Source organism: Nansenia antarctica, assembly GCF_963989245.1.
Source record: "Nansenia antarctica genome assembly, chromosome: 5".
NCBI classification, from domain to species: Eukaryota; Metazoa; Chordata; class Actinopteri; order Argentiniformes; family Microstomatidae; genus Nansenia; species Nansenia antarctica.
The window spans coordinates 68646935-68665272 of NC_137690.1; the positions used below are offsets into that span (position 1 = coordinate 68646935).

At 44.3% G+C, this 18338-nt stretch overlaps 1 protein-coding gene across 1 annotated transcript in view; it reads left to right on the plus strand.

Moving 5' to 3' along the window:
* Positions 1–18338, plus strand: part of gramd2aa (GRAM domain containing 2Aa) — a gene marked incomplete at both ends in the record, with an annotated part of 26919 nt that continues 8581 nt past the window's right edge. Inside the window, 3 exons of the mRNA XM_080530820.1 lie at positions 1–143; positions 6971–7091; positions 17606–17656. Of these exons, the coding sequence (XP_080386946.1) occupies positions 1–143; positions 6971–7091; positions 17606–17656 (315 nt within the window). The remainder of the gene's footprint in view (positions 144–6970; positions 7092–17605; positions 17657–18338) is intronic.

Consider the following 18338-nt stretch of genomic DNA (forward strand, 5'->3'; position numbering starts at 1 on the left):
ATGGGATGCACTATGTACGCAGCCAGCCCTGAGGCCCTGGGCTTGCCCGGTGACGAGGCCACAGGCAGGGGCAGACGCCGCCGTCATCACCCCCATCTCCCCCATGGTTCCTGCAGCCAGAGGATAGCAGCCAGCAGAGCCAGGTCAGTCACACACCAGCACAGCTCTGCTACCTGTGGACTGTCGGCCTTCAGAGTCAGTAGAGATATCTAGAGTCTAAAGACATGAGGAGGAAACATGGGATGTTTTTTTTACTCACTTTCTTTACACAAATGTTTGCGTTTTAAAGGTGTTTTCATGATTCATGATGCCACTTATATTAACTTAAGTGTTGGCCGCGCCTTAACCTCTGCAGCTGACATTTTAACCTCACTCTAGGAGACTGGTTTTACTCCATGTAATGAAGGGCTATGTATGCACTACATGTATTGCTGTCAGCAATTACAGTATGCTCTCAGCACACAGGAACCATGCTCATGAAACAGAGAGGTCAAAGGATCAGAATTGATCTCAGCCTATGTGTTGTTGGATTGCTTGTTACCTGGTTATTTCGCAGTGATGAGCCAGAGGGCAGAATACGTAATCATAGAAATTTAGATTACAAACTGGTTACGACCATAACTCACTAAAAACAAATGAGGCACAGACACACCAGAAAGAAATTACCGATAGACACACACACATACAATATAGTTACACACAAACAAATGTTCAATTTGTGATGTGCTTGACGCCTTGCTTAAGATTGACGTCGGGAAATCCACTAGAGCTGCTTGATTCTTTCCTGTTACAGCGTCCCATTCCCCTGATTGCAGAGTCATTAACTCATATTTTTAATCTGACAATTATCTCAGGTGTTATCCCTACGGTTTGGAAGAAAGCCCATGTGGCTTCCAAAACCGTCTGACCTAGATAGAGGCTGTCATCCAGTGGAGGGTGGACATACAGACCTATTCTATGCTACTTTATATTAGTTTCCCCTCCCAATAGAAAGTGGAATTTGAGAACGTTCAGTATGATTCATGGGTGGGTGCGTGGGTATCATATGAAGCTGAAGTGTTTAAGTTAATCAAGAAAAGAAAGAAGAAACATTGGTCAGCGGAAAACAGTACTATGATGAGATTATCAGTAGGCCTTTTGCATTTTCAGTGTTACACTACATAAACAGTAGCCTGTTATACACTATTATGTTTTCATACTCAAATATAAAACACACAAATACAAGAATAGAACTTTCTGAAATACTCTATACATCTCAGCGATGACAGTTGGATTTGTAAAAGTGTTCTTCATACAGAACAAACTGAACAAAGGCTGAGTTCTATGCACGATCACCACTTGCTGTGGAAAGCCGGATATTGAACTCAAGTGTTGAACACTTTGCTTAATGCTTCTATATCACTCAGACCACTCACCTTACATAACTCTCTCTGTATTAAATGCTGGTGTTGCTGATTGAATTATCATCGGACTGGTAGTCACACACGTGCAGGCCAGGCACTTGATCTCATACCCGCACATTTGAAATACTTTTTCCTCTGTCAAATCATAATTACGTAATGAATCTCGACAAAGCTGTCAACAATAATACCCTATTGTAACAAACTGAGGTAAACACTGAAGTAGATTTTCACCCAACAAAAAAAGGCATAATTAGGCACATGATTGAAAGAAGAAAATGTGTTTATTTGCTGTAAACATCTACAATTAATGATGTCACACAGATCAACTGCAGTGGGTAAAATATCCTCTTGTAAGAGTGTAAGAGGCCGAGCGCCGATTGGCTAATTCTTTGACCCACGACCTCCTCTCTTCTTGGTGATGCGTCGGAGGGTGAACCGTGACACCAGTTGGGCCTCGGCACCTCTGCAACTTTCCTCCGCCACACAGTCCCGTTAGCTTTCGGCCTCTCCGCACTCGTAAGGTCAGTGACATGAAAACAAAGTGCATTGATGGTGGGTTTATCCTTCGCCACACTGGTCTTCCTTTCGTGAGCGTTGGTAATGTTCATTGTGGTGGCCAGTTTGGTCATCTCTGGCATGTTATAGACCTCTACAACATTCCTCCTCCACATGGTCTCATTGGCATCAGCCATCTGCCCACTCCCGAAGTCGGTTACCTGGATATGAGGGGGACTAACAGTGGGTGAAGCCTCAGCCACGCTGGTCCTCTGGTGAGCTTTGGTAATGTTCCTTGTGGTGTCCGTGTCCAGTTTGGTCATCTCTGGCATGTTATAGACCTCTACAACATTCCTCCTCCACATGGTCTCATTGGCATCAGCCATCTCCCCACTCCTGAAGTCGGTTACCTAGATATGAGGGGGACTCATGGTGGGTGAAGCCATAACCACGCTGGTCCTCTGGTGAGTGTTGGTAATGTTATCTGTGGTGGCCAGTTTTGTCTGTATCCTGCCATCAACCTCTCCAACCTCCCTGCTCCACACGGTCTCATTGGCCTTAGCCATCTCCCCACTCTTGAGGTCAGTTGTGTGGCTACGAGGGGGTCTGACGGTGGGTGTAGTAGCCATTACCCTGGTCCTAGGGTTAGCGCGTTCCGGGGTCGTCATCACTTTGGTGAGCCAGTTTGCCCAGCGGTTGAAGAGGTCCGTCAGGGCCGTCTGGGTGTCTACCTGGAGCGGAGGAGTGCTGGCCCACTGCCGGGGCACCATGGGGGGCATGAGTGTGTCCATAAAGACCTCCCTGTCCGGGAGCTCCAGGGTGTTGAGGGCCACCAAAATAGCAATGCAAAAAATTACAATGGAAAACTTCAAAGCTATTTAGAAAGAGCTCAAATCCAGCAAATTGAAAACACAGCTGCACTCAAAGAGAAACAGTTGAATTGTGTATGTTCAGAGTGTTCATTTGGAAGGTTGAAAAGAGGTTGTCCAGGTTACTGTCATAAAGCGGTCTATGATGTCACGGTGGGCAGTTAGAATGTTAGACATTATTACTTTATTGCTGTATTATTATATATATATATATATATATATATAGTATATATATATTACAGTATATGGTGAAGATGAATTCCGATGATTAGAAGAGATTACTACGATACCCACGTATTCATTAACAACCATTTCAGTTCTTGCATAAAGGCTCTAACATTTATTTCCTAAGAAGTAATTATGCATATTCTTATAATGTACAGTATACAATGTTTAAGATATTATCCTATCTGATTTTATACTGTATCAAAGACACGCACGACTCTATTATTTAATTAGTAATGCCACAGGGAGCGATCGATCGATGCAACACTGGTCAGCAGCCCCTTATGATGAAATATAGGGCCCTATTTTTCGACTATGCGTAAATATTGATCGTAGAACACCATAGGTGTTTGAATTTGTCAACTCCCCTTGACACCTCCACCGACACTGCAATTTACTCTCCCGTGTTATTCAGGGCAGACACACTGCAGTGAGACGAATGACCAAAACGGTGTTTGCACGTGGTTATACTGAAATGTATGCACTCTCTGCAATGTTGCTTTGGATAAAAGCGTCAGCAAATACACCCGGGGGGGGTATGCGTATGCGTATGCGTGTGCGTGTGCGTGTGCGTGTGCGTGTGCGTGTGCGTGTGTGTGTGTGTGTGTGTGTGTGTGTGTGTGTGTGCATGTGGGGCTGGGGGGGGGGGGGGGGGGGCAATCAGCAGGAACAACAGTGAACTATGACCCCGGAAAGTTTATTTTTGACAATGGTAGGTGATGTGAGTTTGAGTGTGTTCTGTATCCAATCGTTTGCTGCCGCTAAACTGAAGGAGTTGCGGCCGAATCCAGTGCAGCTGTTGGGATGGTGAGCTTGATGACCTCCGTATGTAACACCGTTAGCCAATTATTAATTAGTTACCAACATTATTGAATGAGGTATCAACATTTCTGACAGATGAAATGTAACCCTAATGTAACGTGAATGAAAATAGATACGTTAATAAACAGTTAGAAAGATGCGTTTCACATTGACTGATCAGCTTACAGGTTTGCTACAGATGGTTTTGGCTAACTACTGTAGCTACTACCTCCTAGCCTCATTTGGCATTGATTTTAGCTAGCGAAAATACAAATACAATTACAATAGCAAATCCAATTTCCCAACTGTGCAACCACTATGTAACAATTGAAAAGAACATTGCATTATTTCACATCAGGGTTAGTTTTAGCATTAATAACTCCTGATTGCAAGCTCCTTCTTTGGCAAGCATCACGTGATTATCGACCATCCTAATGACATAACCTGTTGTAAAAGGGTTATAATTGAATAATAACAGATGATTATTTAATTGATTTATTAGCTAATTATAAACCATTTATAAACCCTTTACATGTGACTGTAAGGTAAAGTGTTACCAATATATTTGAGACATTTCGCAGCGTTTGTGTCTCAGTTAAACACCACATTCATGGGAAGGAGAAAAAAATCTATAATCAATAAATCAATAATAATAATTTAAAAAGTCCCCATGTGGAGCTTATGTATACAGTATCAGACAGTCCAAAGACTTGGTGTTATGTTCTCACAGACACGTCACCTGCCTGTTCTCAACCTGCCTTCATGATATTATTTTGACAGGTATGATACTGCTATTAGCCTGCTGAGCTATAGCCCATGCATTAGCCTGGGAAGCTAACCACAAGTCTTTAGGTCGCAGGCAAGGTGACTCTTCATGCACATGCATGCTTTACTAAATCACTTATGTCACGCAACATATCCTTGTTGCAGGTGTTAAAGTAGACACCCTTTTTAAACTACCCTTCTCCTCTCTTCCTTCTGTTTCTTCTAGCATGATGACTACCAATGGCCCCAGGTCATTTACTCCTGCTATGACTGGTGGATAGATGATTCACTTACTTAGTCAAATGTGTTTGTTGTAAGTCACTTTGGATAAAGGCATCTGCTGAATGCCAATAATGTAAATGTAATATAAATGTAAATGTAACAAACTCCAGGCTCTCCTGTGTGTGTGTGTGTGTGTGTGTGTGTGTGTGTGTGTGTGTGTGTGTGTGTGTGTGTGTGTGTGTGTGTGTGTGTGTGTGTGTGTGTGTGTGTGTGTGTGTGTGTGTGCGTGCGTGCGTGCGTGCGTGTGATGATTTTGACGAATTGATCAGCTGATTTTGATCAATAGACTTCAATGACAACAGGTTTCATCATTGGATTATAAGCGGCGTCCATGAATGATTTTGATCTGATTAATTCTAGTCTGGAGACCTCGTTTGCAAACAGGCCTTTGTAAGAAGAAGGAAAGGAGAGCGAGAGGGAGGGAGGGAGGTGGGAGAATAACAACAGTGTTCTACTCCTTTAACAGAGGTCCCAGAGACTGCAGAGCTTAACTAGATTACAGCTAATTGGATTGGAAACTGTCTTGTGATGGCCCAGTAAGTGTGCGCTAATACGGAGAAGAAGGACAAGGAGGAGAAGGAGGAGGAGGAGAGGAACGAAGGAGGCTGATGCCTGATGATAAACATTCACATGGAGGACGTCGCAGTACGCCAGGCGAGGTCAGAGAGAGGGAGGTCAGTATGATGAGCCAAAAGATCGCTTCAGATTAGCCAATTAGATACATTATTCTGACACAGAAACTTGACTCAGTGAACAACATTGTTGGTGTTGTACTAGATCACACAATACCAGTATATCATACAACTACAGTAGTATGTGTTCAGTTAATATAGCTAATCAACTGGTAATACATACAGTACTTATACAGTATAGTACAGGTACAATACCTGTCAGTGTCTGTGTCCAATATTAGGTCATACCACAGTACTCTGGTCATTCTGTACTGTTTCCAGAAAGAGGAGGTTAATCCCTGTCTGATCTATAGCGAACTCTGCCTCAACCGACAACGTTCGCTCCTTCTGTCTACCAATTGGATGTGTCATATATGCGTCATATATTTTGAAACATGTTGAAGACATACATTTTTCTAGGTGTGTCTTTGTGCTAGTATTGCCATGCCAGCTGCAGGTTTAGACAAGCTAAGGCACGGTCCATTGGGGCTCTCTCTTTCTTTCTCACTCTCTCTCTCACCATTATTGAAAAACACAGGAAGTCCATAGAGGCCGGGACTCATTCTCTCTATCTCTCTCACACACACGCGCGCACACACACACGCACGCACAGATACACAACATTTTCAGTTTTTCCTCTCTGCTCCTCTCACTAAAAGAGGTTATGCTATAATATCTATCCTGGACTAGTTTGTTACAGTGCAGTGGTGTGGAGAACCTGTGGGAGCCCTACAGCACAGATGACGGGCTACCAGAATACCCTCTGAGTAACCATGAGACTGAGAAATACATCTTAGATCAGCATTAAGGGACAACTTTATCTAGTGTGGTGAGACTAACACCTTGGGGGAGATAGTCATCTATAACCCCTAGAATCAGGAAGAGGTGTGTGTCTCTGGACAGAAAAGTTATTGCCTCAGCTGTAATGACTAAAGCCAATTAGAGATAATGAATAGGAAACTCAGGATGCAGAGAAGTCAGGAGACTGAGTCAGGGTTCTGACGGAGCACAACGCAGCTCACACCTGTAATGATAAAGGATGATGGCACTGACAACTGCTGTTTCTGTCCCTAACAACAGCTGTGTGTGTGTGTGTGTGTGTGTGTGTGTGTGTGTGTGTGTGTGTGTGTGTGTGAGAGTGAGTGTGAGTGTGTGTGTCTCTGTGTGTGAGTGAGTGAGTGAGTGTGTGTGTGTCTGTATGTGAGAGTGAGTGTGAGTGTGTGTGTGTGTGTGTGTGTGTGTGTGAGTGAGTGAGTGTGTGTGTGTCTGTATGTGTGTGTGTGTGTCTGCTTGTTTTTCCACACACGTTGGGTGTGAGTGTTTGTGTGGCCTGTTTGTGAGGCCAGCCATCTGTATGACCTCAAAACCATTTGGGTTCTTTGTATGGGGACAGAGATGGTGGGAGACTGTTTTTGAGTCAATGTTGTGTGTGTGTGTGTGTGTGTGTGTGTGTGTTCAGGCCCAGGACCATGACTGAACACCAGGAGCAGAGTGAGGAGGGAGGCCCCCTCCCCCCACAGGACCTGGAGCCCTCCAAGGATGAGGACACACAAGGACCCCCGCAATCGCAATTCAGGCAGGTGCACTGCACCACACACACACACACACACACACACACACACACACACACACACACACACACACACGCACACACACACAAACATACACACACACATACACAGATTGTTTATTGTAGGAGCCATGTGACAGAAAAGGCCCTAAGTCGTTGTGTGTGGTGCTGTGACCAGTCTCTATGATGATAGGCCCTGTGGGAATTATGTAACATGCATCTGAGGCGGGGCCATTATAATCCTATGGAGTCTGTTTCAGGATGCAATTTGTGTGACTGTGTGATGTTGTGATTGGGATTGTGCCGTTCAGCAGTTTCAATGAAAGTGAAACACATTCAATGTACAGTAGGAATTCAAATGGTCATGGTTAGCCACACCTAATTGTAAGCATGGCACCTTTTGCTAGAAATTATTTACAAAGAAATTATATGGGATCTTTGTGACTACGTCTGTATTTTTTAAACCTCATATTTTGGTATGAAATGGAGCTATACCCAGCGATATGGCTGTTTCATATCTATTGTATCTATCTATCTATCCGTAACTAGTTTCAATGTTCTAACTGCTCCAGACGTGCATGTGGTGCATAGACTTATTGCGTGAAACTGACAGGCAGACAGGACCTGTTTTGGGTTCTTGTGCGCAGATTAGTGACTGAAATTGTACAAATGATCTCTGTAAGACCTTGGAAAACTAGTGTGAAGCTTACAAATGATCTCTTTCGATCACTGTAAGACCTTGGAAAACTAGTGTGAAGCTTGTCTTTTCTTTCGATTTACCTCAAGATCTGTCCTCATAGCAGTTAGCATCTGTAGCCCAGGGGAAACTCAACATTCGTAGTTTCAAAGTCAAATGTCTCCTGTTGTTTTGAGGTCAGTCATGTTATTGTGTTTCTCTGATTCTAATTCTAATCCATCAGCCTCCTCCCATGGCTCAGTCTGACGCCGGAGAGCCTTAAACATCCCAGAGGGAGGGTCGCGCCTTAAACCTCTCTGACCTCTCCACTGTTCCTCTGTCGCATTTCCACTTTCTTCGGTTGAATTATTGACACTATTGACCCGTTCCCCCAAGTGGCCCAGGTTTGTTTTCAAGGGTTTAGAGAAAGGTGTTCGATGTCTTGTACTTGATTTTCCCTCTTTGCTGCACTTTGCTATTCTTGAATCTTCAAGAATTTTGGTTTGTGCATTTAAGGCATAAAGCGAGACTTACAGTAGTTGAATTCATACCTGGTTGTCTTCCCTGGACGGCTGTTGTTTAGGCCCTGTGTGTGTGTGTATGTGGCAGGTGCTTCAAAGTAAGAGAGAGAGAGAAAGAGAGAGAGTCTGCCCCTATGGACTTCCTGTACTTTCCTCCACCTGGAAGACCAGAGCAGCAATAGCGTCTATTTATAGACAGTATCCAACAGGCAAGGCATATGCAGAGGAGCAGGCGGTGGCCAACAGCTCACCTCTACTCCACTGCTACTCTACATTTCTGTTCTGTTGTATGTTCGCCCTCAGGAGGGGTTGTACTGTACTGTATTCATAACAGGAGTCACACTGCTGTGTGTATTGCGTAACAGTGTAACAGTATTGCCTCCTCGCACACCCGAGTCTCAGACCTGTGACCATCTAGTGAAACACCTGATGTTGACCAGCTCCACCACCACAAAGCTAGCAGTTCCATGACGCCGGCGGCGGGGGGGATATATTTTAACTAGGGATGTCCCGATCCGATACTGAGATCGGATATCGACCCGATATTGGTCCTGAATGCTGGATCGGAGATCGGACCAGAAAAAAAAAAGGCTCCGATCCGCGTGCCCGATCCGCGTGCCCGTTCCGGCGTGTCGCTCAAGTGACGACAACAGTAGTCGCCAGTGGTCACGTGCATGACAGTTGGCTAGTAGCTTTGTGAGAGTCATGTCAGCAGTGTGGGAATACTTCAGTCTTAAAGACGAAAAAAGTCCATTTAGCAAAATTGCAAAAGCAATAACGGAGAAATTGGTTCGGTTTATTGTGCTCGACGACCAACCACTTTCGGTGGTAGAGAATGTGGGGTTTCGGAGTTTAATTGAACACCTAGAGCCGCGTTATACTTTGCCCAGTCGGCATTATATAACCGAAAATGCCATCCCGAAAATGCACAATGAAGTGTGTGAGTTCCTCGCCAAACTATTGGAGAATGTCGATGCTATTAGCTTCACAACGGACATTTGGAGCTCAGACGTGTGTCCAATGTCGTTGTTGAGTCTCACAGCACACTGGATAGACTCTGATTTTACTTTCAAGAAAGCGGTGCTGCATGCCCGTGAGTTCCGTGGCTCACACACTGGGGATTCCATTAAGGCAGCCATGGAGGAGATGCTGCTCGAATGGAAAATTAACAAAAGCAAAGTCCATGTCGTTTTAAGAGACAATGCTAAAAATATGAAGAAGGGCATGGACCAACTTGGAGTGGCGAGTCTGGGATGCTTTGCGCACACTATGCAGCTTATTGTGCATGAGGGACTGTTGTCGCAGCGCAGCGTGAGTGACGCACTGGCTAACGGGCGGAAAATGGTAGGCCATTTCAAGCACTCGCCTTTGGCATGAATGCTGCTGTTTAAATAGTTTGAACTTTAAACCAGTTACTGAGTACTGGTCACTGAGTACTGCAGAGTACTATTTTTGTTGCTTTAATAAAGGCTGGCAGTCTTTAATTTAACTGTTGTTGGTGTGGACTATATACTGGGGAGGTATTTGAATGAATGAATGAATGAATGGTCTTTATTGTCATTGCTACAGTACAGGTACGAAACAACGAAATTTAGGAGGGGTGGCTCCCCTGGTGTTAGGAAAAAAATAAATAAAAAAAATATATAATATTCAGGGGTCAAAAAATGTATACAAATATCGGATCGGTATCGGTATCGCCGATACCCGAAGCCCAGGTATCGGTATCGGTATCGGTAGTGAAAAAGTGGGATCGGGACATCCCTAATTTTAACTCGAGTAAAAGTGAGTTTATCATCTCAACTCGGGTTACACTCACCCCTCTAATCTCTAACTCCACAGCGGACCCAGCTGTTGAGCTGAGCGTCACTGCGGATCCGACTAAAACGACCCCGCTGTGACAGGTGCCACGCTGCCGCAAACAGTGTTGCTTCCTTGCACTCAAGGTCACATGACACGACACGTGACACCTCTGTTTTCCAACACACCTGACTGCCCACTAAATACCTGATGTAAACCAGCTACGCCACTGAAAAGCTAGCGATTCCATTCAATTGTGCGGACAGACATATTCCCTATGGAGAAATACGATTTGATATACTCCATAATCCCCTGCTGACTGCAGATGTGTATATAAAACATTGCTATCCTTGGATGAGAGAGAGAGAGAGAAATTGAGAGAGAGAGAGAAATTGAGAGAGACAGAGAGAGAGAGAGAGAGAGAGAGAGAGAGAGCGAGAGAGAGAAGGGTAGATGCTCTCCTCCATTGGCAGCAGAGCAGAACGGGGTGAAAAACAACCCTCCATTGAGAGCAGGACGTCCCAGCGCCTGGGGTTGGACGGTCCAATGGGTCATCACCCCAGCGTTTAGGGACACGCGGCCCCTCTCTCCTCTCACAGATGTGACGCTCAGCTGTAAAAGACCCTGTTTTCGCTCACAGACTCAGCAGGAAGTCACAGCATCTCTGACCCTCTCGACTGCCTCAACTGCCTTTGACCCTCGTCCTGTGTGTCATTCTAGCATGAGTGCTCGTATATTTTTAAACCAAGGATTGGTTTAAAAGATGTTTGCTTTGTGATGTTTGCTTTGTGAGTTTTGTAGTCGTTTTTGTTGAGCTATGATACTGTATTTTGGTTATGGGGCCCATGTTGATGTATGAACGTTTACTTTTATACTGCTGTCTCTTTGTCAGACGATTGTTAGAACAGTGTCTATTGTATAGTATAATATAGTCTCTATTTCTCTTTCTCTCTCTTTTCCCCTCTCTCCGTCTCACACATGTCTTTCCATCCCTCCTAACTCTATCTTTCTAAATCTTTCTCTTTTTCTACTTTATGCCCCCCCATCTCCTCTGGTTACATAAACATGTTACTCTGTTTAGTACACCAGGATAAGAGACCAGCAGTACTCCACCTGGTCTAGACACACTTGAACAAACAAAGACACACACACACACACGCACGCACGGACACACACACACACACACACACACACACACACACACACACACACACACTGGTACCTACCAGAGCCAGAGGAGTCTTTACTGCTCTTTTGGCCAACAGCAGGGTTCGAGTTATGTGGGAGCCAATGGGAGCTGAGCTCCCATAGAGATGGTCTGAGACTCTCTGAGCTCCCATGAAGGCAGTAAAATCAAAAATCTGTGGGGGTCGCTAATAATACATTACCACAACTATTATTTGATCAAAATGTCAATGTAATGAATATTATTTAATTTATATTATAAATATTGTAAAATAAACACGTTTTCCAAAAGAGCTACGCGCACCATTAATCTCCTGTGAATGACAGTAGGCCTTTGACTGCCTGCACTTCACCACCAAGACACCATGGGGCGCAGTAGAATATTGTACAACAGCAAAAGGTTGATTAATCAGCTGTGCGGTAAACCGTTGGAACACACAGTGCACAGCTGATTAATCAATTAAACCAATAGAGTGAGACAGGATATGTTCATATACCAGTTGCCTTTCAGGAAGTAGTGAGATCGTGCACCTAGCCTATTATTGAGAAGCAAACATTCATTCATTAGCTATACAGGAGTATATACATACAGTAGCTACCATGCCGCCCAAAAAAAGGCAATTTTTTGACCCTCTCCCGTTCATCCAATCTTGGATAAAGAAAGAACATCGGACGTCAGCATCATGGGTTCCAGGACCGCGACCGCAGCCTACTGAAAACAGACCAAACAGGTCTATCTTGTCTCCGTAAAGGTAAGGTGGCTTTTACTTTTTACTAACCTAGTGTACATGTATTTTTCGCTCCTTCTGTATAGCAAAAATAACACAATTATTGGCCGAGATACATGTGTGACTATCGCTTTTATAGCTGTTGTTTCATGTGGGGCTGTTGATGTGGTGAAATGAGTAGCCTGCAGCTGTAGCGTCAGGATATGTTGGTATTTGAGGAGGAGGATGAGGATGAGGATGATGTTTCGGTACCGGTACCGTTTTTAAAGTATCGATTTGTCACCGGTATCGAATAAAACCCAAACTGTACCCAACCCTAACTATATGTTTACATGCCAACTAATTAGCTAATTCATTTCTGTCATTTAGAGCTGAGGGGAGCAACAGAGAGACGGACAACAGGACAGTAACAGAGAGACAACGGGAGAGGAGAGCAATAGAGACAGAACTGAATGCACTGAACTTTTTTTTTTATTCTTTGCATTATTAACACTGTTGTGTTATTGTGTTATTAAAGTGTTTAAGTGTTTTATGGTAAAGCATTATGAGTGGTGTGTGTGCAGGGTGCTCGTGAGTTGTATATTTTGGGGAGGGGGGAGGCTTGTGTATGGGGGCGGGGGGTCCTCACACAAAGGAGTAGCCTAGGGCCACTGACCACCTTAATCCGCTACTGCCTATAGCTAATTAAAACTTGTAAGTCCCATCGCTGTGTGGGCATGATTCGCGCGTGCATGAGAACATTTCGCACTGTTATTTTGGAGACCCCCACAGAGATCAGCTTATAACTCGAACCCTGGCCAACAGTCCCTAACCAGAAGGGCAAAACAGAAGGAGCTAATACGACATGAGATGCTAAGGGGTCTGTGGTCACACTCACAGTCTTGTGACTCAAGGAGAGTAGATCAAAGAGGAGGAAAGACATATGAATATGCGTCATTTAGCTCTCAGCATTGTTCATTGTCCCTTGTTTGACTCAGATATTGAAAAGGTACATTATTTATATTGGGGTAATTTGTCTGTGTTAACAGGAGTCATGCGAAACGACGGTGTGACTTACCCTGCAGTGCTAAGGGCATTCCTCGTGAGTCCATTTGGATGCCTGTGTGTGTGTGTGTGTGTGTGTGTGTGTGTGTGTGTGTGTGTGTGTGCGTGTGTGCGTGCGTGCGTGCGTGTGCGCCTGTGGGGGGATGGATGGGTGGGTGTGGCTGGGTGCGTGTGTGTGTGTATGTGTTAAAATCCTAGAGGCTTTTCAGATCAGATGCCTACAGTGGATCCTTGGCCTCTCCTGGGAGAACCACATCTCCCACAATTCAATCCTCTCCAATACCGACACCACATGCATCGAGGCAGTACTATTAGCCAAATGACACCTTCAATGACTCAGCCATATAATATGCATGCCAGACCATCGCTTACCGCGCTAAGCCCTCTACAGCCAGCTAAATGGACTGACTTATATAGCGCCTTATTCCAAAGCGCTTTACAATGGCCTCTCATACACCCATTCACACACCAATGGCGGCAAGCTACCATGCAAGGCGCCGGGCCTGCTCATTGGGAGCAATTTGGGGTTCAGTGTCTTGCCCAAGGACACCTTGACATTTGGCCAGCCAGGGTTCGAACCCCCGATCTGCCAACCTTGCGATCATTAGACGCCAGCTCTACCTCCTGAGCCACAGCCGCCTCAGCTAAATGATGCGCTGCAAAAATGAAGTGAGTCAGAATCAGAAGTCATAATTCTCCCCCACCCCAATCCCAAATAAAGCCAGCGCCGCCATCAACCACAATGGACCACTAAGATGGTGTGTGTGTGTGTGTGTGCGCGCACGTGTGTGATGTGCGTGTGTGTGTGTGTGTGTGTGTGTGTGCAAATGCGTGCCTGTGTCTGCGCACAGGCATGCATGCGTCTTTTTGTGTGTGTGTGTGTGTGCACACGTGCGTGCGTGCATGCATGCGCTCACTGGTTATGGCCATTCACCCAAAGGTCAAAACCATCATAAAGTGGTCTCTTCATGATCGAGAAAAAACCCAACCTCTCTGGACAATGGTCTCCTCATTGGGACACATTACAAATAGAATCAGTAGAACATGTTCAGAATGTGCCACATTCTGGCCCAGGGTCAATTCAAATGTTAAGGATGTATAACATTCTTTATCGTGTTCTGTGTGTCCTACCCACACTGTGTTTTATGTTTCTATGGAGTTCCAGAGCGCCACTCTGGTTGTTTTTGTAGCTACTGGTTTGCCACTGTTATGTACACAGAGGTTGGACCTCCCTCTACCTGTGCTTATCCAGTGTTACTGGTGACAGGGTCACATAGCTTGACAGTTTGCGTGGCTAGTCTGGTTATTCAGGAAGTCACCATTATCCCCTCTGTGCATTTTGCTTGCTGTCTGTGTGTGACAAGATAGCTTGTCGGCTGGCATGTGTGTTCTAAGGTATTAATTATTATGTCTGCGTCAATTTAACTTGAATGTGTGTTTTCTGTTTTGTGTACGTACGGTACGCATATCTACAGTTCATTACATGTTGACGTGTTAAGGTTGTTTTGGTGGCCTTGACCCGACCTTGAATCTTGCCGAGGTTGTGATGTCATAAACAGCACACACACGCACGCACGCGCACACACACACACACACACACACACACACACACACGCACACACACACACACACAATACTGTTTGACATGCCAAGGTCAGACTCAGTCCATAATTGTGTACACAGTTCATAACTTGGATGCCACAGGTAATGATAGTGTTGAAATGTGCCACTGCTTTCCAACATGGTTAAAATGGAGAAGAAATAGGCCCTCCCCAAAAGAACCTCTCTCTATATCGGTCACACTGGATAGCATCTACTAGCTAACTACTACTATCACTGGATAGCTACTAACTACTGCTGTTGACTAGCCTCACAGTCAGCTCTTGAGGAGAGAACCATTGCACACTCTGTTTACAATAAAGTTCAACAGTTGTATTGATCTGATTATATTATATAGCTGGTTTAGTGCTTCTTCTTACTGTGTTCAATACTTTCTTCCTTTGTCATTCCCCTTTATTGCACACAACCTTTTTTAATGGATTAAAACAATCAATTTTTTACAATTTCTTTAGTTGTGTAGTTTTAGTTTCGATGTGAATAGCTGCAATGGAAATATATTGAGTTACAAAATTGCAATAGCAATACCAGCTGTTAGGACACCCTATGCCCTAATAGCTGGTATTGCCCCCTTTGGCTGAAATAACCTCAATTAGACATTTCAGATAACGGTCTACCAGTCTCTGACATCGACTGGGAGAAGGTTTTTCCCATTTCTCCATGCAGACTTCTTTCAGCTGTGTGATGTTTGAGGAGGGTCTTGCATGCACTGCCTGTCAAATCACAATAGGATTAAGATGACTTTTGACATGGCCATTGCAAAACTCTCCATTTCTTTCTTTTGAGCCATTGAGCCCTTCAAGTGGATTTACTGGAATGTTTTGGGTCGTTGTCATGTTGCATGGTCCACATCCGCTTCAGCTTAATACATTTTTTTTGGACAGATGGTCTCACATTGTCCTCAAGCACCCACTGATACAATAAAAAAAATCATAGTGGATTCTATGATGGTGAGCTGGCCAGGCCCTGCTGCAGCAAAGCAGCCCCAAACCATATTTCCGCCCCCATGCTTCACAGTTGGTTCTTGTGCTGGTTCTTGTGCTCAAAATATCTTTGGTTTGCGCTAAACATGTCTTCTGTTACGGTGCCCAAATAATTCAACTTTGGATTCATCTGTCCAAAGCACATTGTTCCAGAAGTCCTGGGGCCCTATTATGCACTTCTTAACTTGCCGTCTTAAGTCTTAATTAAGACGCACCGCCAGGTTAAGACCTACCGCCACCCTTATTATGCGCTTCATACGCGCTACTGCTATTATGCAGGTGTCGATAGGCGCCCACACATAAGACGTAAAACTCCCGTGCATATATTGCTCATTGTGGGAGTGTTCATATGTTAATGAGGTGCACTAGGCGCCCCTGCTATTATGCGATCTGACTTTGCTCCTAGCGCTAAGAAGTGGTTTGAAAAGTTCTTAAGTTTAGACTTCATGCACGTTTTGAAACACGAGCGCGCCTCCGCGGTTTGCGCATGCATGTGGGCACACATGAACACGCACGTGGCTCCACGGCAAGACGTCAATTACGGTCACAGTATAAATGCCACCACTGGCAAATGTTAAGCCAGAGAGAGAGAACAATGGAATATATCCTAGGAAGGAATTATGATAGACGAAGACGGCGCGCCGAGCGCATATACCGGCAACGACTTTGTTACCTCGGGCCAAATCTCAAATCAATCCTGGATTCGTGATCTAAGCATTTTAGCGCTTTCAATTGGTGATCCAACTGTTAATAATGCTATAATATATTGCAATTACAATTATATTATAGCCTATTATTAAAATATGTATAATATAGCCTATATATATTCTTTTATTCTGTTTACAGAGCAGCAATGCTTGTATGAGCTGCGCTTCACCCGTCAGGCAGTAACTGACATATGTCGAGCACGTTACTTTCTTCTGCAGAGAAGCGCGCTGACCTCCTTCTTAGGACTTCCATAATAGCATAGCGCTAATGACTCAACGCAGCCGGTTCTTAAAGGGAATGGCACCTGGCACGCTGATTGGGTTGATTGAGAAGACGCCCAAAACACACCCATGACTAATTTCTTTGCTTAGCGCCGGGTTTTAGGCGCCCACTACCGCACGCATAATAGCAAAGTGGCCTTGACCACGCCTCCACGTCTTAAGTTTAGATCTACCGCCTCGTCTTATTTATGAAGTGCATAATAGGGCCCCTGGTGTTTGTCTATGTGTTCTCTGGCTCTTTTTTTAGAGCAAGGGTTTCCTCCACCTCCCATGAAAATCAACGTGTGCAGTCTCTTTATGATGGTAGATGCATGTACTTTGACATCAACTGTGGCAAGAGCTACCTGTAAGTCCCGTGATGACATTTTAGGATTGTTGGAGACTTCTTTAAGCATCTTGCGGTTTGCTCTTGGGTTGAACTTGCTAGGACGGCCTGACCTGGCCATGTTGGCAATTGTTTGTTCTCCACATTTCCCAGACTGATTTCTAATTGTTAAATCCCTTCCCAGTCTTTTGATCTCGTCATGGTGATACCACTCACTTTAATAATCAAGAGCAAACCAGAATCCTCTCTAACAATGTTCTAATCATTTGCACCAGATGTGGTGCACTTGATTTAATTAGTTACAATTAGGCATTTTAACTAGTAATAAATGTGTTAATCACAAGAAAATTGCATTTCTATTAATTACATTTTATAAATCATAATTATTTATTTATTTTAAATCTGTTGTATTTGTTTAGGTATATTACCTCCATCTCTCAGTATTGTTAAAATTAATATCAAATGTCTATATGTTTAAATATGTTGAAAAAGACAACGGTTTTCATGGGGTGTCCTATCTTTTTTCACATGACTGTATATATATGCACAATAGCCCAAGCCATCAAACATATAGTATTAGGAGTCAACAGCAAAAGCTAACATCTTTCTATCGTTTTTTCACACTGTCTTACATCTGCTTCTCTGTGTTCAGGATACAGTTGATTGACAACCTGACCTTTGAAGATGTGAAGAAATGCTACAGAGGTTCCGTGAGTGACAATCTCTCTTGATGTTATCTCTAATTTGATTTTGATGATGAAATAGTACTATAAATAGTAAAATAGTACGGTATGAGTAAGCCTGACCGGGAACAGGGCAGCCAGAGACTCGGATACATCAAGGTCTTAGCCTTGGATTTTTTTTTTAAAAAGTCACCCCATCTCAACCCATAATTCACGATTAGACTGTAAAGCCATAAAGATGGAATAGCCGGGATTTGATTGTTGTTGCCCCCGCATAAAGCGGTTGCATAATTGCGGAGGAGGTTATTCAGGTTAACCATTAACACTAACACTCCTCTACCAGCCCAATCCGACCATCCAGAATAGTTCTTTCAGATTGTTATCCCTCTCTCCTCCCCCTGTCCTGAGGGTAGAGGAGGTACCAGGGATATGAAACAGAACAGAGCAGCGAGAGGACACACAGACAAAAGACTCTCTCTCTCACACAAACAGCAACAGAGCCGGCACAACAGCTGTGGGTTTTTTAGGGGAGGTGGAAGGATGGAGAGAGTCAAGGGGGGGCGGGGGGGGGTTGGCTACAAGGGATGTTAGTTCTGTAGCAGTGTGTTTTCTAGTGTTGGGGGGGTGAGAGAGAGGGGAGGGGGACTTTAACACGAGACAACAGCGGGTACTTAATACGAGCCAGAGCCAGAGGGAGAGGGAGAGGGAG